General features: G+C 43.7%; 1 protein-coding gene across 3 annotated transcripts in view; it reads right to left on the reverse strand.

Moving 5' to 3' along the window:
* Positions 1-1244: 1244 nt before the first annotated feature.
* Positions 1245-27823, reverse strand: part of LOC115134166 (leucine-rich repeat-containing protein 56) — a 35834-nt gene continuing 9255 nt past the window's right edge. For all 3 annotated transcript variants that reach the window (XM_065022472.1, XM_029667868.2, XM_029667866.2), the window contains exons 3-12: positions 26880-26967; positions 26040-26100; positions 11707-11803; positions 11290-11487; positions 7325-7505; positions 5324-5581; positions 4873-4940; positions 2835-2977; positions 2546-2739; positions 1245-2367 (exon numbers count right to left, since the gene is read on the reverse strand). In XM_065022472.1, coding sequence (XP_064878544.1) covers positions 1853-2367; positions 2546-2739; positions 2835-2977; positions 4873-4940; positions 5324-5581; positions 7325-7505; positions 11290-11487; positions 11707-11803; positions 26040-26100; positions 26880-26967 — 1803 coding nt within the window. In that variant the 3' untranslated portion in view covers positions 1245-1852. The remainder of the gene's footprint in view (positions 2368-2545; positions 2740-2834; positions 2978-4872; positions 4941-5323; positions 5582-7324; positions 7506-11289; positions 11488-11706; positions 11804-26039; positions 26101-26879; positions 26968-27823) is intronic.

The following is a 27823-nucleotide window of genomic DNA, read 5'->3' on the forward strand; positions in this document are numbered from 1 at the left end:
CTAATCTTATCTCCACATGCAAAACCTGGACCTGTACAAATCAGCTGGGCTAGACAATCTGGACAATCTGGATGTGTAACACTGTGTTGTTGTATGTGTCGAACTGCTTTGCTTTATCTTGGCCAGGTCGCAGTTGTAAATGAGAACTTGTTCTCAACTAGCCTACCTGGTTAAATAAAGGTGAAATAAATTAATAATAAACATGGCATATCTTCTCTATAAGCCTACGTTAAAATGCAATCAATACAGTTCTAAAAATGTAATACATTTTAGTTGATGCTGATGCCACATGTCAGTGTGAATAATTTATCATGTTTCCCCTCTTTTCAGAGGTATAACATTACAATTGTATAGCTAATAGGCTATGTGTTTGTAGATCGACTGAGGTGAATAAGCCTACAGCAGCCAAGGTGTTAATGTCTGGGGTCATTTTTTCTTGTTTTTGCTATTCTCCAAATACCATTTTAAAGTTTTTTTAATTGTATAGAAATGCAGTAAATGAGCTTCAACTTAAAAAAAAAAAAATCCTCCTCCATCCCCTTCCAGGCCTCATTAAAACTGAAACCCTGGTTACGGCCCTGCACCTGTTGTCCACAATGGATGCCACGTAAGGAGGAGGCAGTCAAAACAAACAGTACTCGTATTACTATCTACCCGTAGGAACTGATTTAGGATCAGTTTTCCCCTCTCTGGTCCTGATCTTTCCACTGTAAGCTTCACAATAGCACTGGCCCTTTTCCAGCAGCTCAGGACTATTTCCCGAAGCAGGGACACACTGGCCAACTAACTTTACTAGTTTTCCCAAATATTTGGAAAAAATTCCAGTAGTGTTAAGTATTGACCTAAAGCACTCAGACACAGTTATATTTACACACACTATTTAATTTAGTGATGTCTTAATTGCTTTTGCTGTTAAACTCTCTCTTTGATCCGGCCCAAAGCAGAGTAGAATGTGGGTCTTATGGTTTTATGGAGGCAGTCTTGACAACACAGTAGGGGCAGTAGTGAGTTATATGGCGCCCCCAAGTGGCATAATATTGCCACACCACCACAAAGTTGGGGAAAGTGAAGTGAAAGATGATACATTTCTTCCATTGGAGAATAATCTTTGATTGGACTCTACACGCTTTCTTTATATCTTAACAAACCTGGATAGATTCAAACTCTAGAGATGTGATTTAACAACTAAGACATTTGATCTTACTAAGCTAGTCAAGATCAAATTGTTCCATTAAAGGAAAGACTTGTTGATCAAACTATGTTTTTATTTAAGGTGTGGATAAGGTAGTACTTGAGTGAATAAAAACAGTACAAAATGTCATTCAAACTGAAAAACACAGATATGAGACATGTGAAACACACTTAAGTCCCACAAAAATTCAGCATTGTGAAAAGCATACTAATTCAATTTAAAGGCCATTCCAAGAAATATATCTTCGACCAAACTATAAACCTTTTCAAATAGAGCTGCTGTCCTTAGTAAAGCCAATGTGAGCTCAGTATCAGAGTCATTGTCAGTACTGTACTGTGCTGAGCTGAGAGAGCAGAGGGATGCAGGTGATTCTCTAACTGTCCATCAGAGGAAGTCAGAACACTGAGATAGCAAGTTCACACTTGGATTCCACAGCTTTTATGTTCCATTCTCCAGGTGACGGGATGTAATCCAGCCCCCAGGGTCCTCTTTCCTAAACATAACATAGAGGGAGACTTGTCACTGCACTCTAAGGAAGTCTTCACATCACAAGTTGGCTCAGCTCAGAAGAGCGGGGACCTGGAGGACAATCTCCATCTCTGCCTCAGCTCCTGTTTTGAGTGTTCCCCTCTCAGGAAACAATCCCAGACAGTGTGTGGCTTAGTCTAAGTGAGAGTTCCCCCTGCTGGGCTGGAGTGTGAGACGCTGTGGCGTTTTCTGCAGAGCTGCCTTGGCCGCGTGAGGACGCATAATGGCCGGCCTCCCTGGTGGTCTGCACAAGACAATTGGTTGAAGCCCGTTGACAGACTGCACATAAGCTCCACCTGTTGGTGACCTGAGCCCTCTGACCAGTGGGCTGGAGGCTGGCCTGTGGGGCATGTGGTAAGTAGTCTTGGGCAGCAGAGGGACTTTGGGCCTCACAGCCTCCTGGAGCCCCTGGCTCTCCAAGATGCGGACTCCTGTGACCGTCTCTGAGTCTGTATGGTCTTCAGCAGGCCTTAGAACAGCCCCAGCCACCCCACCACTGAGCCTCAGTCTGTGTGCTCGCAGCACTGACAGCCTCCGGCTACCAGAGGCTGATGTGGCACTTTGAGGGGGAGAGGGTGACAGAGTGCAGTCAGGGGACAGGGAGAGCAGGGCCACTTCAGGGGATTTGGCTTCTCTCGGAAACACATCTATAAATTAAACAGTTTATTAGAGAACATTTCAGACTGTGTTGTGGTAGTGTGATCTCAAGTTATTCTGTGTTCAAATCCCTGGATTTATATTTAGGTTTCTTGGTTTTATATTTCATATACTGAGTAGGTTTGGCATGTTTGATAGCCTTCTTAACTAGAGATGAAAGAGACTCGCCTGGAGAGGGGGACTGGGAAGACGAGTCTGTCGAGTCAGTGTTTAACCAGTGACTCAAACCAGCGCTCTCTTTTTTTCCCTCCTCTTCTTCCTCCTTGCCACTGAAAATGCTGAGACTTTCATCATCCTCCTCTTCATCACCATTGAGGATGGTCAGTATCTGAGGCCCATCCCTCTCCATGGCTAATAGACGTCTGGAACACAAAGCAATAGAAAACAGTGAAAAGTTGGTTCAGTAATTTCTCACACAGACAGTGAGAGGGTAAGTGAGTGAGTAGGTGGTCAGTACTTGTTATGCTGTTCCCTCCAGGCCCTGAGCTCAGAGAACACATCACTGCCCTGGCATCCTTCTTGCTCCTCAAGGTCATAGGTGTGCTTCGGAACATGGAGGGGCGGGGTGCTAGGAGTGGACACAGGGGAGGGGGCTGCATTCTGCATAAGGAAGCAGTAAGGGAATTTGATTAAGCTGGCCCGGGCGCCTAGGTAGGCGGACTTTGCACCGGTTGAAAAGTGATTGCATTCATTTTTGAACCAGGCTGCCTTCCAGGCATGAGCCAGGTGCCCCGTTATGGCTGGTGGCGAAGTCGGCTCAAAATAAAATTGACGTAGTTTAAGCACGTGGAGTAATCAGTAGCATTCTGTGTTTTCACATACAAAAGTTATTACTTTTCATGAAAATGTATTATCTGCATTCCCAATGAAAACAAGTTAAATTCTAACAGATATTTTATGCTGTACGTTTCTGGGCTAAACCTGGTTGAATTAACGTGGTTTCCACATCATTCATACAATGTGTTGACGTTGAATCAATATGGAAAACTGATTGGATTTGCAAAAAGTCATCAACGTAAGGGAATTTTGTATTTTTTTCAGATAACTTTTATCCTAAATCCAATGACATAGTGAATTATTTTGTTGATTTTACCTTGAATTCATGTTAGTTGACAACTCAACCAAATGTAAATCAAAACTAGATGTTGAACAGTGGGATGCTACCTTGTTGACCAAACGACAGAGATAACTGTTCGATTTCCGCAGGGCGCGCCTCCCTCACCGGCTTCGCCCGATCACGTGACGGTCATAGCCCGGGTCAACCCTGGCTAGCTTAATAAAATCCCCTCAGTAAGAGAGAAAGATGGATGAGGTTCACGATAGAAGAGGGATAGCGAGACGGAGGGAGCCAGAGACTAATAGAGGGATGAAGAGATAGAAAAATAATACAGAGGGAGACAAAATACAGAGAAGATCTGAAAGAGAAATTAGGGATAAAGATTAAAGAGAGAGAATGACAGCTCAAGAGAGAGAATGACAGCTCAAGAGAGAGAATGACAGCTCAAGAGAGAGAATGACAGCTCAAGAGAGAGAATGACAGCTCAAGAGAGAGAATGACAGCTCAAGAGAGAGAATGACAGCTCAAGAGAGAGAATGACAGCTCAAGAGAGAGAAAAGTGTGACAGCAGTTTGAGAGTGAGTGACGGATGGCAGGTCTATAGAGATGACAAAGTGACAGATCGCCTGGCATTGGCAGTACTCCATCTGTCATGTCACTGGGGCAACAGCTGCATCCCTCTATCACCCTCCCCTCCTCTCTCTGACAATTATCTCCTTCTGTTCATCCTGACATCACATTAGAGAGACAGGGGGAGATGTCACGTCACCCAGTCATAATGGCCTGTCACAAAGAGGGGTAACCTGCCGTTCTACCCTTGATCAAGTGTGAGAGAAAAAGTACATATTTACCTGATTTATTTGATATTAACGGTTAACAATTCATATTGAACTAATAGTAAGACATTTATGTCCTGCTAATGCTGTGTTTTTTTTAAAAGTCAGCTATATAAAGAACTCTGCATTTGTGTAAGGGTTAGGTTACTCGGTCCAACACTCAAGTGTTTTGGGTCAACCAGCCTCATTATTGCAATAATTAATCGATATTGAATAAAGATAATTGTTTGAAGAAATGACAAGGTCTCTCTCACTTGATTAGAATATTCCATGACACAAGGTAGTTGACCCCAACAACAACTGCTCCTCTGGTGACGCGGGCGTCGATTAAGGCAGCCCCCCGCACCTCTCTTGATTCAGAGGGGTTGGGTTAAATGCGGAAGACAAATTTCGGTTGAATGCATTCAGTTGTGCAACAGACTACATATCCCCTTTCCCCTACACACAACTACTCCCCTTCACTCTGGGTCATTTTCCCCTGAAGCTGGAAGACTGTGTCAAATCTCTGCTGTGGTCAATGTGCCAGAGAGGACTCAAGTTTGTCAAATAAGGATTGAGATGCTGCAGTTAATTAGTTTCATGCTAATGATGGGTCAACAAACCCTCATCTTCTGTCGCCTGGCTCTGAGGGCCTGGACAGGGCTCCCACAGAACAAGACCTTCCCTGCACCTGGAGAGAAACAAAACCATTTCATTACAATGGAGGATAGCCAATCAGGGGATTGTCACAATATAGGAATTTTGAAAAATAGGCATAGTATGCCTGAATTCTGGGGTTGGAAAATCAAAGATCTCTGATTTAAAAATACATAATGAATCTTCAGACACTGTTACAAGATGTCCTCATGGTGGCAGTGTTGCATAATTATACAGGTGAACGGTACTTTTTCAAAAATAAGTAAAAAATAAATCAGAAATGGCTAATTAACACAAAAAGGATACAAAACAATAAGCCTGATTCATTATATGGACCTATTCAGGGACATAAACTGAAGCTTTATATTTGGAGATGGTAGGGCTTTCAGTGCCAAGGACACCAATAAAGTGTCTCACCGTGCGTCAGAACGCTAGCGTCTGGGTCCACAGAGACTAGATCTGCATCAGCAGAACCAGATCTGGACCCGGGAGGGGAGAGGGCTCTGTACCCAGCCGCTGATAAGGGTCGCGACCCAGAGAGGGGTCTGGAGCCGGCTGCTGAGAGGGGCCTGGCAGTGACTGGTCGGCTGGAGGGACGGGAACTGGAGAGGCTGTTAGCTAGGCGCTGGCCAGTGCTGGGTCTGGAGTAGTCACACACACTGGCTGCTCTCTTCTCTGTGGCCAGACAGGGAAGAGGGAAAATATTTCATATCAAAACACAGAGTCGAAGAACTGGCCTGGAACTGGCCTAGAAGAACTGTTCAGATACAGTGTTCAGATACAGTGCATTTGGAAAGTATTCAGACCCCTTGACTTTTTCCACATTTTGTTATGTTACAGCCTTATTCTAAAATTGATTAAATTATTTTTCCCCCCCTCATTAATCTACACACAATACATACCATAAGCAAAAGCAAAAACGTTATTTTAAATGTTTGCAACAAATGTATAAAAAAATGTACAGAAGTATTCAGACCATTTAATCAGTACTTTGTTGATGCACCTTTGGCAGTGATTACATCATTGAGTCTTCTTGGGTATGATGCTACAAGCTTGGCACACCTGTATTTGGGGAGTTTCTCCCATTCTTCTCTGCACATCCTCTCAAGCTCTGTCAGGTTGGATGGGGAGCGTCGCTGCACAGCTATTTTCAGGTCTCTCCAGAGATGTTCGATCGGGTTCAAGTCCGGGCTCTGGCTGGGCCACTCAAGGGCATTCCAAGACTTGTCCCGAAGCCACTCCTGCGTTGTCTTGGCTGTGTGTTTAGGGTCGTTGTCCTGTTGGAAGGTGGAACTTCGCCCCAGTCTGAGGTCCATTCTGTACTTTGCCCCGTTCATCTTTCCTTTGATCCTGACTAGTCCCTAACGCTGAAAAACATCCCCACAGCATGATGCTGCCACCACCATGCTTCACCGTAGGGATGGTGCAAGGTTTCCACCAGACGTGGTCAATTCAGGCTAAACAGGTCATTCAACAGAGAACCTTGTTTCTCATGGTCTGAGAGTCTTTAGGTGCCTTTCAGCAAACTGCAAGCGGTCTGTCATGTGCCTTTTACTGAGGAGTGGCTTCCCTCTGGCCACTCTACCATAAAGCCTGATTGGTGGGGTGCTGCAGAGATAGTTGTCATTCTGCAAGGTTCTCCCATCTCCACAGAGGAACTCTGGAGCTCTGTCAGAGTGACCATTGGGTTCTTGGTCACCTCCCTGACCAAGGCTCTTCTCCCCCAATTGCTCAGTTGGCCGGGCGGCCAGCTCTAAGAAGAGTCTTGGTGGTTCCAAACTTCTTCCATTTAAAAATGATGGAGGCGACTGTGTTCTTGGGGACGTTCCATGCTGCAGACATTTTTTGGTACCCTTCCCCAGATCTGTGCCTCGACACAATCCTGTCTTGGAGCTCTAAGGACAATTCCTTCGACCTCAAGGCTTTGTTTTTGCTCTGACATGCACTGTCAACTGTGGAACCTTATATGTGTGCCTTTCCAAATCATGTCCAATCAATTACATTTACCACAGGTGGACTCCAATCTAGTTGTAGAAACATCTCAATGAAGATCAAAGGAAACAGGATGTACCTGAGCTCAATTTTGAGTCTTATAGCAAAGGGTCTGAAAACTATGTAAATAACATTTTTCAGTTTTTTATTTTTCAATACATTTGCAAACATTTCTAAAAACCTGTGTTCGCTTTTTCATTATGGGGTATTCTATGTAGATTGATGAGGGAAAAATATAATTTACTCTATTTTAGAATAAGGCTGTAACAAAATGTGGGAAAAGTCGAGGGATCTGAATTCTGAACACAAATGCACTGTACACACAGACAGATATGCACACAAGCAGATGCAAGCACATAGATCCATACACACACACACACACACACGGGCACACACACACAGATGCAAAGAGGCGCACACACACACCCTCAGCTGTCTCTGTAGAGCTGCAGTCTTTAAAAGACTCTCTGAGCAGGGCCCAGTCTTCCCCCATGGAGCTGCTACAGCGAGACCCCGCCTCCTCCCTGGCATGCATGTCGTCTAGGTAACGCAGCTGCGGGACCAGCTCCCTGACTGATGACCGGTAGCAGTACCCCTCCTCCTCCTCCTGGGAAAAGGAGAAGACAGCATACACAAAATAAAAAGGGGGGGGGGGGGGGTTGGTTGTATCTGGAAGAGAGCCCAGCCCACACCTCATTCAATGAATCATGTTTCATATGAGCAGATGACAAGTTGAATTAGGCTAAGTTTGATAAAACAGGGCCCACCTCTGGACGACTGTGATAAAGAATGATAGGTGATACAGTAATAGGACTGCATAAAAGGGTTCAAGGTTGTACCTTTAGTTGTGATTTGAATGGTTGATAAAGGCCAAGGTAAGTCCAACCTTTCAAAGTTAGCCTTTCAATGCCAAACACACAACACTTAACACCAGTATACCATAACATAACACAGCATAACATAACATAGAGCTTTAAGGCACAATGAATGTGTAACTTCTGTTCAAAGGAGGAGACAAAGAACATGGTTCTGAGTGGGCCGATAACAGAGTACTAATAAAGGCAATAATCTGCACTTTGTACTGTGCTTTGATCATTTATAAGCACTGAGAGACAGCTCAGAGAAGAAAGGGGAGAGAGAGAGGCTATTCTGCTGCTGCTGAGAGATCAAACCCACAGAGAGAGGGAGTGAGATTTTAGAGAAGGGGGGGAAGAGGGGGTTAGAGAAGGGGGGAGAGAGAAACCCAAGGACCCCACTCTCAGTGCTTGGACCAGGCCTAATGCATATTCAGATCAGTCTTCCCTCCCTCACTGCCCCAGTTTCCTAAGTCCTGCTGCTGACTGGGTAGGTGAAAATAAACACATTCACTCTGTCCCAAAAACCCTACAAAGCACTCACAGCCTCACAGGCCAAGCTCCTGGGCTCTCCTAAAAACCCACAATTGGTAAATAAGATAATATGTGGCACAGGAACTAGACTAAAACATGGAATGATATGGGCAGGAAGCATCGTTCAGTCATACCACTTCATCGTGTCATTGTGCGATAGTAAAATCTTAATAAACCACTTTAATATGGGCTCAATCCCATCACTCAAAACATATATGCTAAAACCTTACTACAGTATATTCTCCACCCTGCCCAGTTGAGCAAGGTTTATACTAACCATCACCACAGCTGGTACCCTCCCTACTTACACAAGCAAAACAAAGTTAAGCCTAAATGAAATACAGTGTAGGATAAGAAACCCCAGGTGCATAGGCTCCCTAGGCCTGGACTTTGTCAAATGAGAGTAGCCTGTTTTGGTGTTTGTTTTGCTTTGAACACCACTTCCCTGTTCCCTGCTCTCCAGTCCCACTCCACTCCATTCTGTCTGACAGACAGATAGACAGACAGGGACAGACACACCGGTAGGTTTGTCAAACATTTGATAGTACTTAGCACCTCTGAACAGAGTGTCGGCAAACTCTTGTTTACACACAGCAAAGACCTTGAAAGTTGTCAGCCACTCAGCCTTGTTAAAATACTACAAACCAGAAGGTGGCAGTAGCGTTGTTTGGCAATGCATATCTGTGCATGGTCTAGATTCCAAGCTTTCTAAACTATTGTTTCTATTTTGTAGAAAGCCCTTGATGATACTAGTCAGATGGCCACAGCTAGTTAACTACCTAGCAAGAAGACAAGGGAACCATTTAATTCGTAATCCCATACTGCCAGTGCCAGCCCATAGCCAAAATGTTTAGCTAGCTAGCTAAGGTTAGAATATTCGCTAGCGAGCAAAACAGAGCTAGCTAGATAAGGACAGTGCACTAACACAGCAGCTAACACAGGAAACTATCTAACCCGTTGTGATTGAATTATTATGTTAACACTAGCTATAGTGGTTAGCTAGCTTGGGGGAAGTATTTTGTGTTGTGTGCATTGCGTCTGTGCACTTACAGTGCATTCGGAAAGTATTCAGAGCCCTTTCCTTTTTCCACATTTTGTTACGTTACAGCCTTATTCTAAAATGGATAAAATAAAATACATTTCCCTCATCAATCTAAATTGAGCTCAGGTGCATCCTGTTACCATTGATCATCTTTGAGATGTTTCTAGAACTTGATTTGAGTCCACCTGTGGTACATGTTATTGATTGGACATGATTTGGAAAGGTACACACCTGTCTATATAAGGTCCCACAGTTGACAGTGCATGTCAGCGCAAAAACAAAGCCACGATGTCGAAGGAATTGTCCGTAGAGCTCCGAGACAGGACTGTGTTGAGGCACAGATCTGGGGAAGGGTGCTAAAACATTTCTGCAGCGTTGAAGGTCCCCAAGAACACAGTGGCTTCCATCATTCTTAAATGGAAGAAGTTTGGAACCATCAAGACTCTTTCTAGAGCTGGCCGCCTGGCCAACTGAGCAATTGGGGGGGAGGGCCTTGGTCAGGGAGGTAACCAAGAACACGATGGTCACTCTGACAGAGCTTCAGAGTTCCTCTGTGGAGATGGGAGAACCGTCTCTGCAGCACTCCACCAATTAAGCCTTTATGGTAGAGTGGCCAGACGGAAGCCACTCTTCAGTAAAAGGCATATGACAGCCCGCTTGGAGTTTGCCAAAAGGCATCTAAAAGATTCTCAGACCACGAGAAACAAGATTCTCTGTTCTGATAAAACCAAGATTGAACTCTTTGGCCTGAATGCCAAACATCACGTCTGGAGGAAACCTGACACCATCCCTACGGTGAAGCATATCGGTGGCAGCATCATGCTGTGGGGATGTTTTTCAGTGGCATCGACTAGGAGACTAGTCAGGATCAAGGGAAAGATGAATGGAGCAAAGTACAGAGAGATCCTTGATGAAAACCTGCTCCAGAGCACACAGGACCTCAGACTGGGGCGAAGTTCCACCTTCCAACAGGACAACGACCCTAAACACACAGCCAAGACAACGCAGGAGTGGCTTCGGGACAAGTCTTTGAATGCCCTTGAGTGGCCCAGCCAGAGCCCGGACTTGAACCCGATCGAACATCTCTGGAGAGACCTGAAAATAGCTGTGCAGCGACGCTCCCCATCCAACCTGACCGAGCTTGAGAGGATCTACAGAGAAGAATGGGAGAAACTCCCCAAATACAGGTGTGCCAAGCTTGTCGCGTCATACCCAAGAAGACTCAAGGCTGTAATCGCTGCCAAAGGTGCTTCAACAAAGTACTGAATAAAGAGTCTGAATACTTAAGTAAATATGATATTTCCATTTTTTTATAGACATTTGCAAAAATGTTGAAAAACCTGTTTTTGCTTTGTCATTATGGGGTATTGTGTGTAGATTGATGATTTAATGATTTAATCAATTTTAGAACAAGGCTGTAATGTAACATAATGTGAAAAAAGTAAAGGGGTCTGAATACTTCCGAATGCACTGTATCTAGCTACCATCCCATAGCCTGCATTGCATATGAAGTGTGACTAAACTAATCCGTGGACATACAGAGAAAATTACCATTTGTGCTCGCTGATTGGCTAAAAGTCAAGTTGTTGGCCACTGACGAGCATTGGTATATTCGTTGCTACTTTCGTTCTAGCAAGAGAAGGAACGGCTTCCCACTGTGATAAGTAGCTATCGGCAGTGAGATTCTTGGTGTATTTCATGCTTTAAAGCAGCCTGGGATCACAGCCAGACTCACTGCATTTTGGCCAATATCATCTGGGCCCATCGGAGAGAGCATGGCTCACAGCCAGAGCCCGGCATGGCTCACAGCCAGAGCCCGGCATGGCTCACAGCCCCCCATACACACACATACACAACTTGAGTATCTATGAGGATTCAGTAATGAATGCAATAATATACACGATTGTGGAATTGTGGTGAGGGTTAGGGTAAGAAGATACAGTAGGAGTGTGTATAGGTACCTGTGTGGCGTTGGGGTGGGGGCACATACAGACAGGGTTTCCCTCCAGGGTAAGTGTGCGGAGCTGGGAGCAGAGGCCCAGGTACTGCACCTGCACCAGGTCATTCACATCATTCCCTTCCAGGTCCAACAGCTGTAGATTCTCCAGCATGCTCACCTGACTCAGGTCCGACACACTGTTGTAGGCCACATACAGCTCCTAGCGTAGGGAGAGAACATACCAACACAGGTTCAGATTTAGTGTCGCTCAACTGTTATTTGCACATAGTCAAATGCATAAAACTTCAACTTTTGTTGAATTGTGAGATTTTCACAGATGAGCAAGGTGGGTAGAAGCCAGGTGGATTAGGCAGGTGGAACAAGTCTATCCTCTAGTTCATGATGGTCCACTGCAAAAGTTTTCCAGTAGCAACTCTACCTTGAGAGAGGAGAAGGAGGGAATCCCATCCAGGTCTGCCAGGTTACAGCGAGACATCCACAGCACCTGCAGATGGGACAGCGTGGTTCCCAGGTCCCTGGGAGACATAGACAGCCATGATCCAGAGGCAAGGGTGGAATTGTACCAACAGAACATCAGGTGCCGCGACATATGGTTTATGAATTTATAAAATGTGAAATGCAAATCCAGGATGGAAAGAAAATAAATTGCCCCGTAACATGAGTCCTAACTTTTGAACGGTTTAGGCTAGAGACGAGCAGTTTTCTGCAATGTAAAAGGTACAACGTGGCGTTTTTTTTAATGGTACACTACATGGCCGAAAGTATTCGGACACCTGCTCGTCGAACATCTCATTCCACAATCATGGGAATTAATATGGAGTTGGTCTTGTTGGAAAGGTGGCACGTTAAAAGCCACTGAGCTCTTCAGTACAGGCCATTCTACTGCCAATGTTTGGCTATGGAGATTGCATGGCTGTGTGCTCAATTTTATACACCTGTCAGCAACGGGTGTGGCTGAAATAGCCGAATCCACATACTATTGGCCATGTAGTGTATCAAGAGGCGGTGGTACAGCGAATCCTAATCAGACTTGCCCGAGCTCAGGGTTGGGTAGGTTACTTTCGAAATGTAATCCATTACAGTTACCTGTCCAAAATTGTAATCAGTAACGTAACTTTTGGATTACCCAAACTCCGTAATGTAATCTGATTATATTCAATTACTTTTAGATTACTTTCCCCTTAAGAGGCATTAGAAGAAGACAAAAATGTATGTTACCAATTGAACAACATCTATTGGCAGGATAAATCAATGTTAAAGTTTTCGTAGCTGACCATATATGGATGTTAAATTTTACTTTATGGGTTGGTTATATGTAGGCTTCTTCTTAGTCATCGCTTTGTACCACATATAATAATATGATTAAATGATATATATTAATGTAAAGATAAATCACAAAATGGATGTAGCAACTATAGATTACCCCTTTAAGTCTATCAAAAGTTTACGAGTTTAAGCATGTGTCCATTAGGCCTATGGAACATTTTTATCAGCATGAATTAGATTGAGCAATAAAAGCCTTACTTTTATTCCATAGTCTGGGATCTGCACTATGCAGCTTTTGCATTTTTTCACTGGCTGTCCACTGGTTTCAAAAACAATGATTGATTGGCAGCTTAAACTTGTTGAATTCAACCATTATTGGGTTCAAATACACATTTAGATTTGTGAACAGCCATCCACAACAAACACAATCTGTAAGGAGCAAATAGCTAAATGAGAGAGCAGCAGTGTGATTCACATCAATGTGCTATGTAGATATCAATAATAAGTGATATCTGTATCGCCGTAGACTACACCACTGCTGTCATCCTTACCTCTAAGCGTTTATTCAAATTGGATAATCTTTGGATGCCGACAGCAGTCGCACCATTGGAAGACATACAAAACGCATATTCTTGCTCTTTTCCCGCGATCCATCAAACACATTTGGTGTGTCATCATAGTGGTCTCTGACTTGTGGTCAGACTCGCTAAGGTAGAACAAACTTAAACATGCACCTTTTTACAATGCTGATTTTAATGTCATTGGGAAAAAGAAAGAAAAAATTCTGCAAACATCCTTTCTGAATTTAAAAGTAATCCTCAAAGTAATCATCTAGGTTTTCAAAAGTATCTGTAATCTGAGTACAATATTTTAGCTGGTAACGTAACGGGTTACAGTTACCGTTTTTTGTAAGCCTTTTACTGTACATGTAATGGATTACATGTCATCCCACTGCCCCTTTTCCCAATGCATGTCCACACTTGTATTTTGTATTTATTATGGATCCCCATTAGCTGCTGCCAAAGAAGCAGCTACTCTTCCTGGGATTCAACCAAATTAAGGCAGTTTATTCCATTTTAAAACATTACAATACATTCACAGATTTCACAACACACTGTGTGCCCTCAGAGGCCCCTACTCCACCACTACCACATATCTACATACTAAATCCATGTGTATGTATAGTACGTATGTTATCGTGTGTGTGTGTGTGTCTGTGCCAATGTTTGTGTTGCTTCACAGTCCCCGCTGTTCCATAAGGTGTTTTTTAATATGTTTTTGAAATCTAATTTTACTGCTTGCGTCAGTTACATGATGTGGAATAGAGTTCCATGAATTCATGGCTCTATGTAGCACTGTGCGCCTCCCATAGTCTGTTCTGGACTTGGGGACTATGAAGAGACCTCTTGTGGCATGTCTTTTTGGGTATGCATGGGTGTCAGAGCTGTGTGCCAGTAGTTTAGACAGACAGCTCGGATCATTCAACACCTCTCATAAATAAAAGTAGTGATGAAGTCAATCTCTCCTCCACTTTCAGCCAGGAGAGACTGACATGTATATTATTAATATTAGCTCTCTGTGTATATCCATGGGCCAGCCGTGCAGCCCTGTTCTGAGCCAATTGCAATTTTCCTAAGTCCTTTTTTGTGGCACCTGACCACACAACTGAACAGTAGTCAAGGTGCGACAAAACTAGGGCCTGTAGGACCTGCATTGTTGATAGTGTTGTTAGGAAGGCAGAGCATCGCTTTATTATAGACAGACTTCTCCCCATCTTAGCTACTAATGCATCAATATGTTTTGACCATGACAGTTTACAATCTAGTGTTACTCCAAGCAGTTTAATCATCTCAACTTGCTCAATTTCTACATTATTTATCACAAGATTTAGTTGAGGTTTAGGGTTTAGTGAGTGTTTTGTTCCAAATACAATGCTTTTAGTTTTATAAATATTTAGGGCTAACTTATTCCTTGTCACCCACTCGGAAACTAACTGCAGCTCTTTGTTAATCGTTGCAGTCATTTCAGTTGCTGTAGTAGCTGACATGTATAGTGTTGAGTCATCCACATAAATAGATACTCTGGCTTTACTCAAAATCAGTCGCATGTCACTGGTAAAGATTGAAAAAAGCAAGGGTCCTAAACAGCTACCCTTGGGGATTCCTGACTCCAACTGGATTATATTTGATAGGCTTCCATTAAAGAACACCCTCTGTGTTCTATTAGGCAGGTAACTCTTTATCCACATTATAGCAGGGGGTGTAAAGCCATAACACATACGTTTTTCCAGCAGCAGACTATGATCGATAATGTCAAAAGCTGCACTGAAGTCGAACAAGACAGCCACCACAATCATTTTATCATCCATTCCTCTCAGCCAATCATCAGTCATTTGTGTAAGTGCTGTGCTTGTTGAGTGTCCTTCCCTATGAGCATGCTGAAATTCTGTTGTCAGTTTGTTTACTGTGAAATAGCATTGTACCTGGTCAAACACAAGTTTTCACAGAAATTTACTAAGGGTTGGTAACAGGCTGATTGGTCGGCTATTTGAGCCAGTAAAGGGGGCTTTACTATTCTTGGGTAGCGGAATGACTTTAGCTTCCCTCCAGGCCTGAGGGCACACACTCTCTAGTAGGCTTAAATTGAAGATGTGGCAAATAGGAGTGGCAGTATTGTCTACTATTATCCTCAGTAATTTTCCATCCAAGTTGTCAGACCCTGGTGGCTTGTCATTGTTGACAGACAACAATAATTTTTTCACCTCTTCCACACTGACTTTACGGAATTCAAAAGTATAATTCTTGTCTTTCATAATTTGGTCCGATATACTCGGATGTGTCGTGTCAGCGTTTGTTGCTGGCATGTCGTCCCTAAATTTGCTTATCTTGCTAATGAAAAAGTAATTAAAGTAGTTTGCAATATCAGTGGGCTTTGTGATGAATGAGCCATCTGATTCAATAAATGAAGGAGCCAAGTTGGCTATTTTCCCAAAAATGTCATTTAAGGTGCCCCAAAGCTTTTTACTATCATTCTTTATATAATTTATCGTTGTTTCATAGAGTAGTTTATATTTATTTTTATTTAGTTTAGTCACATGATTTCTTAATTTGCAGTACATTTGCCAATCAGTTGGGCTGCCAGACTTAATTGCCATACCTTTTGCCTCATCCCACTCAACCATACAATTTTTAAATTCCTCATCAATACAAGAGGATTTAACCGTTTTTACATGTTCTTAATGGTTGTGTGCTAATTAGTAACAGGAATAAGTAGTTTCATTAATGTGTCAAGTGCAGCATCTGGTTGCTCCTCATTACACACCACAGACCAGCAAATATTCTTTACATCATCAACATATGAATCACTACGACACTTCTTGTATGACCTCTTAAACAGTATATTAGGCTCAGCCTTTGGAAGTTTGGTTTTCCTAGATATGGCTATTATATTGTGATCACTACATCCTATGGATTTGGATACTGCTTTAAAGCAAATATCTGCAGCGTTAGTAAAAATGTGATGACTACATGTTGATGATTTAATTGCTGTTGACCCCTCCATCTGCCACTGTCCCATCTCTCTCTCCCCTGCACTCTCTTCCCGCTCTACCCAGCCTCTGTTATCAGTCCCCCTGGACCTCCACTCAGCACACTCCTCACAGTCCCCCCCAACTGGCCTCCAGAACCCAGCACTCTCAATAACCCCTCCAGCATTCCAATCCCAACTCTTCCCAGCCATCGCATTCACTCCCAGGGCCATAGATTACATTTCAATTGATCTATGACTTCTGGTCAGCACCAAATTTCAGCATACTCTCAAAAGTGCCCCCCTCAACCTTAGCCTCAGGAAGCACACTCTCCACTTTCCCACCTGACTTCTCACAACACCAGCAGCCCCAGTATCCAGTTGTCCCTGACCACCATCCTCCCTCCCCAACACTCTCTCCTCCTCAGCCCCCGCAGCTCAGAGCAGGAAATGCTATCAGGGGCTGTTCACGTCCGGCCGGCCCTTAGCCTCTCATCACAGGGTGGGTCACACAGTTCTTTATCTCCACTCTGCTCCTCTCCTCTCTTATCCCTTGTTCATGTACAGCTCTATCTTCCCTCTCCTCTCTTATACTTCACTCCCTCTACAGGACTCCCAGGATGTGTTACACAGGTATATTTCTTCCCTCTGCTCCTGTCCTTTCCTCTTGCGTTCTCTGCTTCCTGTTCCCCAGATGCATCTGACTTCATCTTCATCCTACAACGACAGGCTTTGTCCAGTAGCACCTTGTCAGTCTTGCCTGGTTCCCCGATCTGTGTGCATTGTACCACTATACATACGAATGAAAAAGGTTCTGGCTAAAGCAAAAACTGTTCTGGCAACCAGACTACTGTCTGTCTGCTGTGCGATTTACAGGTGGGGTGCATCTGCTCCACAGACAGAGGACCTCAGTCAGATTTGCTGCTCCCTCTCGTCCTACTGTCACAGCTCCCTACGTCCTGCCTAAGTGGAAATAAAGACTCTGCACCTGTACTGTGTGATGTTCCCATCCCATGCCCAACCAACAGGGTCTCGGTCTTCAAAGCACAGCGCTTAACCATATCCCTGTCCTCTAGAGCCTCCTACTCCAGGGTGTTTCCTGATGCAGACAACCAGACCAGGGTGAAGCGTGACAGGGATCCCCATGGGGAGACACTAGCTCTGGTTCCAATTACGGCTCTCTTTGTGGGAGGCTGGGATTGTACCATCTGAGCCACTGACTTAATCCTATTCTTTAACTTTTATTGTTGGTGACGCCTGCTGCTACAGTCTAGTTCCACCCTCAACTTCTGGACTTGTCTCTGTACTACTGTGCTGTTTGTTGCTCTTTGGCTATCTGCCAAACTATTTGGTTTTTACTTTTAATACATTTTACCTATGTTTTTTCCTCACTCATTTTTTTATGAAACTTTTTCACCCCAGACACTTTATCTAGACATGGACCTACAGGACCTCCACTAGGCGAAAAAGCTAAGTAGTAACAATAACACTATGCTATCTAATTGCAGTCGCTGTACTCATAACATGTAGGAGAACTATGGCCTTATGGTGAGGATAGCCGTGTTGCAAGCACAGCTTCATATGCAATTGTTAGTCAAAAGGGCAATTTAACGGTAGGAAAGGATGAAACAGCGTCTGTGCCACCAGTAAATTCAGATTGTAGTATAAACCCCCCCACACACAGTCCCCGCAGCCGGAACATATTCTCTAGGCTTCTAGAAAGAAATGCTGTCGGCATTCTCAACCGGTGTTGCTCATTCAGCCGACAAACTTTCAACCGGTTACCCACAATATTAGAATTTAAAATAATTATCCAGCGATCATACACAGGGGGCAGTGCTTCCCGACAAAAAGACTAATCTGAAGATGGTGCTGGCTAAGGCTATTGTAGAGAGTATAGGGATATTGTTATCCACGTCAGCACCAACGGTGTTAGGATGAAACAGTCAGAGGTCACCAAGCGCAACATAGCTAGAAAGATGTGTCGGCATCGAGTAATTGTCTCTGGCCCCCTCCCAGTTAGGGGGAGTGATGAGCTCTACAGCAGAGTCTCACAACTCAATTGCTGGTTGAACACAGTTTTCTGCCCCTCCCAAAATATAGAATTTGTAGATAATTGGCCTTCGTTCTGGGACTCACCCACAAACAGGACCAAGCCTCACCTGCTGAGGAGTGGTGGACTCCGTCCTAGCTGGAGGAGTGTTCTCATCTTATCTATCAACATAGACAGGGCTCCACAATGAGATAGGGTGCAGGCCACAATCTGTTAGCCAGCCTGCCAGCTTAGTGGAGTCTGCCACTAGCACAGTCAGTGTAGTCAGCTCAGCTATCCCCATTGAGACCGTGTCTGTGCCTCAATTTAGGTTGAGCAAAACTAATCATGGCGGTGTTCGCCGAAGAAATCTCACTGGAATAAAGACCTCCTCCGTTACTGTCATTATTGAAATAGATTGTGATATCTCACATCTCAAAATTGGGTTACTTAATGTTAGATCTCTCACATCCAAGGCAGTCATAGTCAATGAACTAATCACTGATCATTATGGGGCGGCAGCGTAGCCTAGTGGTTAGAGCGTTGGACTAGTAACCGGAAGGTTGCAAGTTCAAACCCCCGAGCTGACAAGGTACAAATCTGTCGTTCTGCCCCTGAACAGGCAGTTAACCCACTGTTCCTAGGCCGTCATTGAAAATAAGAATCTGTTCTTAACTGACTTGCCTGGTTAAATAAAGGTATAATAAAATAAAATAAAAAATCTTTGTGGGCCTTGTCTCAGGGTAGTAAGTTGGTCTGTTGATATCCCTCTAGTGGTGTGGGGGCTGTGCTTTGGCAAAGTGGTTGGGGTAGTGTCCTGTCTGAATTTAAGTATGCTTCCTCTAATTCCGATTAGAGCAATTAGGAAGCATTTAAGTACGCTTCCTCTGATTCTTCCAAGATGGCGCAGCAGTTTTGTTTTTGTCCCATGTAAATAGTATTTTTGGTCAATTTTGAATACATATTTCAATCTCTTTTTTCCATTTTCAAATTAAATATACCTTCCTGCAACCCTCACCCAATGTGGTATGGATCTGCTATTTTTTAGTCCTTATCACTGGAACCTCCATCAGAAGCTAGCTGTCAGAAGCTAGCCAACTAATTAGCTACTTAGTCATTGGCTAACACCGCTAGCGGTCTTTCCCTCTAGCATGGACACCAGCCGCTTTAGCACGGATAGTCCAGATAATACCTGCCAGTCTGCACAGTGCGATATCAGCCCTGAGCATATCAGACTGCTTCTTTTTTCCACTACATCACCGGATTCCTGCCGCAAGTTCTGGACCATTACACCGGATTGTCACAGCTAGCTAGCTGCTACCGAGTGGCTATTGTGGCTAACGCCCTTGTCCAGAAGAATGCACAAGTTAGCCTCGAGCTAGCCTCGAGCGAGGCCCATCTCCCTGCTAGCAAACAAAGTACACCAACTATAATACTTCTCTTGCCAATTTGGCCTGGACCCTTTGTCAACACGGAGCCCCGCCGATCCATCACGACTGGTCTGCTTATCTGCTAATGTAATTCAACTGATGTGCTCTCAACCGGCCTCTGCGTTGTGGATGTTGTGAAGATCCATCTGCTATCCCCGGCCCGCTCGCCTAGCGTAGTAATTGACTACCGAACAGCACTCTGTTTCATCTATTGCTGCTCATTGGACCCTAAGATCACTCGGCTACACAGCTGATGCCTGCTGGACTGTTTATTAACACGGTACTTAATTTAGTTTATCTGTCGGCCCAAGCCTTGAACTCAGGCCCTGTGTGTAGCTAACAGACACTCTCTTTGCCTATTTATCGCCTTTTACCTGTTGTAGTTGTCTTAGCTGTTTACCCGTTGTTGTCTCACCCGTTGTTGTCTTAGCTCTCCCAATCAACACCTGTGATTGCTTTATGTCAATATGCCTTGTATACTGTTGTTTAGGGCAGCTCTCATTGTTTTATTTTACTGTGGAGCCCCGAGTCCTGCTCAACATGCCTCAGATAGCCCCCTTGTCCCACCCCCCACACATACGGAGACCGCACCTAGCTTACCTAGCGGCTCCAGAGATGCAACTTCTCTCATCAATGCCTAGATTTACCCCCACTGTACTCACACCCTACCATACCCTTGTCTAGACACTATGCCCTGAATCTATCCTACCACACCCAGAAATAGGCTCCTTTATTCTCTGTTCCCAAAACACTAGACGACCAATCCTTACAGCCTTTAGCAGTACCCTCATCCTACTCCTCCTCTGTTCCTCTGGTGATGTAGAGGTTAACCCAGGCCCTGTGTGTCCCCAGGCGCTCTCATTGGCTGACCTCTGTAACCGTAATAGCCTTGGTTTCATGCATGTTAACATCAGAAGCCTCCTCCCTAAGTTTGCTTTATTCACTGCTTTAGCACACTCCGCCAACCCTGATGTTCTAGCCGTGTCTGAATCCTGGCTTAGGAAGGCCACCAAAAATTCAGAAATGTCCATCCCCAATTACAACATTTTCCATCAAGACAGAACTGCTAAAGGGGGCGGAATTGCAATCTACTGTAGAGATAGCCTGCAGAGTTCTGTCATACTATCCAGGTCTATGCCCAAACAGTTTGAGCTTCTACTTTTAAAGATCCATATCTCCAGAAATAAATCCCTCACTGTTGCTGCTTGTTATAGACCCCCCTCAGCCCCAGCTGTGCCCTGGACACCATATGTGAATTGATTGCCCCACATCTATCGTCAGAGATCGTAATGATAGGTGACCTAATTGGGATATGCTTAACACCACAGACGTCCTACAATCTAAGATCGATGCCCTCAATCTCACACAAATTATCAAAGAAACTACCAGGTACAATCCCAAATCCATAAACATGGGCAACCTCTTAGATATCATCCTGACCAACATGCCCTCTAAATATACCTCTGCTGTTTTCAACAAGGATCTCAGCGATCACCGCCTCGTTGCGTACATCCGTTATGGGTCCACGGTCAAACGACCACCACTCCCTAAAACACTTCTGCGAGCAGGCCTTTCTAATTGACCTGGCCCGGGTATCCTGGAAGGATATTGACCTCATCCTGTAAGGAGAGGATACCTGGTTGTTCTTTAAAAGTGCTTTCCTCACCATCTTAAATAAGCATGCCCCTTTCAAATAATTTAGAACTAAGAACAGATATAGCACTCGTTTCACTCCAGACTTGACTGCCTTTGACCAGCACAAAAACACCCTGTGGTGTACTGCACTAGCATCGAATAGTCCCCGCGACATGTAACTTTTCAGGGAAGTCAGGAACCAATACACACAGCCAGTTAGCAAAGCAAAGGCTAGTTTTATCAAACAGAAATTTGCATCCTGCAGCACTAATTCCAAAACGTTTTGGGACACTGTAAAGTCCATGGAGAATAAGACTACCTCCTCCCAGCTGCCCACTGCACTGAGACTTGGAAACATTGTCACCACTGATAAATCCATGATAATCGAGAATTTCAATAAGCAATTCTCTAAGACTGGCCATGCTTTCCACCTGGCTAACCAAACACTGGTCTACAGCTCTGCACCCCCTGCAGAAACTGGCCCAAGCCTCCCCCTGCATCTCCTTCACCGAAATACAGATAGCTGATGTTTTGAAAGAGCTGCAAAACCTGGACCTGTACAAATCAGCTGGGCTAGACCATCTGGACCCTCTCTTCCTAAAATTATCCGCCGCCATTGTTGCAACCCGTACTAGTCTGTTCAACCTCTCTTTCGTATCATCTGAGATTCCGAAAGACTGGAACGCTGCTGCGGTCATCCCCCTCTTCAAAGGGGGAGACACTCTAGACCCAAGCTGTTATAGACCTATATCCATCCTGCCCTGCCTTTCTAAAATCTTCGAAAGCCAAGTGAACAAACAGATCACCAACCGTATCTTCTCCACTATGCAATCTGGTTCCTGAGCTGGTCACGGGTGCACATCAGCCACGCTCAAAGTCCTAAACGATATCATAACCGCCGTCGATAAAAGACAGTACTGTGCAGCCGTCTTCATCGACCTGGCCAAGGCTTTCGACTCTGTTAATCACCATATTCTTATCGGCAGACTCAACAGTCTTGGTTTCTCTAATGACTGCCTCGCCTGGTTCACTAACTACTTCTCAGAGTTCAGTGTGTCAAATCGGAGGGCCTGTTGTCCGGAACTCTGGCAGTCTCTATGGGGCGCCACAAGGTTCAATTCTCGGGCTGACTCTTTTCTCTGCATATATCAATGATGTCGCTCTTGCTGCAGGTGATTCTTTGATCCACCTCTACGCAGATGACACCATTCTGTATACATCTGGCCCTTCTTTTGACACTGTGTTAACAAACCTCCAAACGAGCTTAAATGCCATACAACACTCCTTCTGTGGCCTCCAACTGCTCTTAAATGCTAGTAAAATTAAATGCATGCTCTTCAACCGATCGCTGCCCACACCCACCTACCCGACTAGCATCACTACTCTGGACAGTTATGACTTAGAATATGTGGACAACTACAAATACCAAGGTATCTGGCTAGACTGTAAACTCTCCTTACAGACTCACATTAAACATCTCCAATCCAAAATTAAATCTAGAATCGGCTTCCTATTTCGCAACAAAGCCTCTGTCACTAATGCTGCCAAACTTACCCTCGTAATACTGACTATCCTACCGATCTATGACTTCGGCAATGTAATTTACAAATTAGCCTCCAACACTCTACTCAGCAAATGGGATGCAGTCTTTCACAGTGCTATCTGTTTCGTCACCAAAGCCCCATATACGATCCACCATTGCGACCTGTAAGCTCTCGTTGGCTGGTCCTCGCTACATATTCGTCGCCAAACTCACTGGCTCCAGGTCATCTATAAGTCTTTGCTAGGTATAGCTCGGCCTTATCTCAGCTCACTGGTCACCATAGCAATACCCACCTGTAGCACACGGTCCAGCAGGTATATTTCACTGGTCATCCCCAAAGCCAACACCCGCTTTGGCCGCCTTTCCTTCCAGTTCTCTGCTGCCAATGACTGGAACGAATTGCCAAGATCACTGAAGTCGGAGACATACATCACCCTCACTAACTTTAAGTGTCAGCTGTCAGAGCATCTTACCGATCGCTACAGCTGTACAAAGCCCTTGTAAATAGCCCATTCAACCAACTACCTACCTCATCCCCATATTTGTTTTTCTGCTCTTTTGTACACCAGTATTTCTACTTGCACATCCTCATCTACACATATATCACTCCAGTGTAAATTGCTAAATTGTAATTACTTTGCCACTATTGGTCTATTTATTGCCTTACCTCCTTACTTCATTTGCACACACTGTGTACAGATTTTTCTATTGTGTTTTTGACTGTACGTTTGTTTATCACGTGTAACTCGTTGTTTTTGTCACACTGCTTTGCTTTATCTTGGCCAGGTCACAGATGTAAATGAGAACTTGTTCACAACTAGCCCACCTGGGTTAAATAAAGTGAACTAAAAAATAAATAAATAAAATAAAAATAATTCTCTCCCTCCCTCCCGGAGGACCTGAGCCCTAGCATCATGCCTCAGGACTACCTGGCCTGATGACTTTTAGCTGTCCCCAGTCCACTTGGTCGTGCTGCTGCTCCAGTTTCAACTGTTCTGCCTGCGGCTATGGAACACTGACCTGTTCACCAGACGTGCTACAGAGTCCCGGAAGTGCTGTTTTCGACTTTCTCTCTCTACTGCACCTGCTGTCTCGACCTCTTGAATGCTCGGATATGAAAAGCCAACTGACACTTCCTCCTAAGGTACTGACCAGTTGCAGCCTCTACAACCACTGATTATTATTTGACCCTGCTGGTCATCTATGAACATTTGAACATCTTGAAGAACAATCTGGCCTTAATGGCCATGTACTCCTATAATTGCCACCTGGCACAGCCAGAAGAGGACTGGCCACCCCTCAGAGCCTGGTTCCTCTCTAGGTTTCTTCCTAGGTTCCTGCCTTCCCAGGGAGTGTTCCCTAGCCACCATGCTTCTACATATGCATTGCTTGCTGTTTGGGGTTTTAGGCTGGGTTTCTGTAAGGCATAAGTTACATTTGTATAAATGTATAAATGTATAATGTATAAATGTATAAATACATTTGATTGATTGATAGGAAACCCATACACAGTGGGTCTGCTGCTTTGTCCCCTATCATAGAGACTGAGCATATACAATTGAAGTCGGAAGTTTACATACACTTAGGTTGGAGATGTTAAAACTTGTTTTTCAACCACTCCATACATTTCTTGTTAACAAACTATAGTTTTGGCAAGTCGGCTAGGACATCTTTGTGCATGACACAAGTCATTTTTCCAACAATTGTTTACAGAAGGATTATTTCACTGTATCACAATTCCAGTGGGTCAGAAGTTTACATACACTAAGTTGACTGTGCCTTTAAACAGCTTGGAAATGCCCAGAAAATTGTGTCATGGCGTTAGAAGCTTCTGTAAGGCTAATTGACATCATTTGAGTCAATTGGAGGTGTACTTGTGGATGTATTTCAAGGCCTACCTTCAAACTCGGTGCCTCTTTGCTTGACATCATGGGAAAATCAAAAGAAATCAGCCAAGACCTCAGAAAAAAATTGTGGATCTCCACAAGTCTGGTTCATCCTTGGGAGCAATTTTCAAACGCCTGACGGTACCATATTAATCGGTACAAACAATAGTATACAAGTATAAACACCATGGGACCACACAGCCATCATACCACTCAGGAGACACTTTCTGTCTCCTAGAGATGAACGTACTTTGGTGCGAAAAGTGCAAATCAATCACAATACAACAGCAAAGGACCTTGTGAAGATGCTGGAGGAAACAGGTACAAAAGTATCTATATCCACAGTAAAACAAGTCCTATATCGACATAACCTGAAAGGACGCTCAGCAAGGAAGAAGCCACTGCTCCAAAACCGCCATAAAAAAAAACAGACTACGGTTTGCAACTGCACAGGGGGACAAAGATCGTACTTTTTGGAGAAATGTCCTCTGATCTGATGAAACAAAAATAGAACTGTTAGGCCATAATGACCATCATTATGTTTGGAGGGAAAAGGAGGATGCTTGCAAGCCAAAGAACACCATCCCAACCGAGAAGCACTGGGGTGGCAGCATCATGTTGTGAGGGTGCTTTGCTGCAGGAGGGACTGGTGCACTTCACAAAATAGATGGCATCATGAGCAAAGAAAATTATGTGGATATATTGAAGCAACATCTCAAGACATCAGTCTGGAAGTTAAAGCTAGGTCGCAAATGGGTCTTCCAAATGGACTATGACCCCAAGCATACTTCCAAAGTTGTGGCAAAATGGCTTAAGGACAACAAAGTCAAGGTATTGGAGTGGCCATCACAAAGCACTGAATTCAATCCTATAGAAAAGTTGTGGGCAGAACTGAAAAAGCGTGTGCGAGCAAGGAGGCCTACAAACCTGACTCTGTCAGGAGAAATGGGCCAAAATTCACCCAACTTATTGTGGGAAGCTTGTGGAAGGCTACCTGAAACGTTTGACCCAAGTTAAACAATTTAAAGGCAATGCTACCAAATACTAATTGAGTGTAGGTAAACTTATGAACCATGAAAGAAATAAAAGCTGAAATAAATAATTCTCTCTACTATTATTCTGACATTTCACATTCTTAAAATAAAGTGGTGATCCTAACTGACCTAAGACAGGGCATTTTTACTCGGATTAAATGTCAGCAATTGTGAAAAACTGAGTTTAAATATATTTGGCTAAGGTGCATGTAAACTTCCAACTTCAACTGTACAGGGCTACCTGCCTTTTTACTGTGAAGTACTGCTTGCAGTAGTATTTGTAGTACTTGGAATGCAGAAAGTGCTTTGTTTTACCTAGTCAAAGAGAAGTAAAAAACTACAACACATAACTATAATAGACATACAGAGACAGAGCACTATAGTGGAACTTTCCACTTACCTCACTGACATTATCACACTGTTGTTCATTTTCAGCTGCACCAGCTTGGGCAAGTAGGCACCTGCAAGATGATAAGATAGAGAGACGTTCCTCACACGTCACAGAGGGCCGATGACTTGATTTGATTGGGTCTTAAACAGATGGCTGGCTCCCTCCCAGCCATGCCTCAACAGGCCTATAAACTCCATTCATTAGCAGAGAGATTGAGAGTGAGATGGACTCTGCTGCTAGTGCACAAGCCAGATGCACGTGATTCACCCCTGTGCAGACAAACTTCAGTCATGCCTGCACACGTTGTGCAACTGAGGTTTTCCTAAGGACATAGGTGAGCATGATGGTGCGGTTCTTTCTGGCCTTATCTTTTAAACCAGTGAGAAGAGAGGGGGAGGGAGTTGTGCCCAGTGAGAGAGCTTTGGTACAGTACAAACCTGAGGGTGAATTTGGCATATTCTGTTTTGTGTGTCACACAGCTACAGTGTTTTTTGTCTGGTCTTTATCTGTGTCTGACAAGAAACCATGTCTGTATAGATTGTGACGGTATTCATGTATCTATGCTATAAGTCATTACATGAACTCATCAAGTGTGAGTCGATCAACCCTGTACATTTCCACATTTGCAGTAGGTATGGCATAACGCCCACTTCGTGTTTGATTAAAAACGAGGATTCACATACAGTACTATTGATATACACTTCATATACAGTACATAGTCCCCTATAAATTCAAATACTGCATGCAAAAATATATATATTTGTAATATAATACAAATACAGTATGGGCCTACACATGTAGTGGACTGAAAGGGTAGTGCATGCTGCTTGACCAGTGATTGTCTCTCACCAAAGTTGCCCAGAGTGCTCTCCTGAGTGTCCACACACATTTCCAGGGAAGTGACCTGAACTAGGTCTTCTGTTCCCGACAAGGCTTTCTGTGGGGTCAGAGAGAAATATGTCATGGTCTTTATCAAATTTATTCTCTTAGCCGACATTATGTAACAGCACACTGGTTGAATTAAATGTTGTTTCAACATAATTTGTCATCCTATTGTGATGTGGAATCTACGTGGAAAGCATTTGGATTTGCAAAAAAGTATCAACCAGTACTGTTTATCTAATTTCAACCCGTGCTGCAAACATTGAAATTAGTGTAAAACTTAACTTAAATACAATGACTTAACCTGACTAACAGGTTGTTACATCAATCTAATTTCAACATAGTCACCAGAACTATGTATACATTAAAAGTGCATAGAAAATTCCATGTAGAAAAGTAAACAATATTTTTCATCCTATATACAATATACTTTATATTGGTTGGTTTAATTTATGTAGAATTTCATATGATTATTTTTATGTTTACCTTGTTTCAATGTTGATAGTAAAATTATATGTTTGAATCAACATTATTGTTTCAACATCATGCCATCAACCTAAATAAAAGAGGTGTATTGAAACCAAATTTGAAGCCACAGTCAAACGATTCCTGACTGAACAGTGACTTGTGCTGGTTTATGAGGGATAATGAACTTCATTGAGAACTAGTCTTCCATCCAGATGCCTACCTCTAAGTATAACCTGGTCTCAGTGCCTTTTTGTATTATTCTGTACGTAAATCTGAGACACTCGTTTTAGCATGATATGCTACTTTTCGTTTGGTATATATTAAAATTGTGGATGTCCATTATGCATTTGCATGATACAGTATTATACGAATTCTAGCTAGCTGGCTAACGTTAGCTACGCTAGGGGTTAGGTTAGGGTTAAGTTTAGGAGTTACATTTACAT

The sequence above is a fragment of the Oncorhynchus nerka genome, linkage group LG9a (genome assembly GCF_034236695.1).
Source record: "Oncorhynchus nerka isolate Pitt River linkage group LG9a, Oner_Uvic_2.0, whole genome shotgun sequence".
In the NCBI taxonomy this organism is placed as follows: domain Eukaryota; kingdom Metazoa; phylum Chordata; class Actinopteri; order Salmoniformes; family Salmonidae; genus Oncorhynchus; species Oncorhynchus nerka.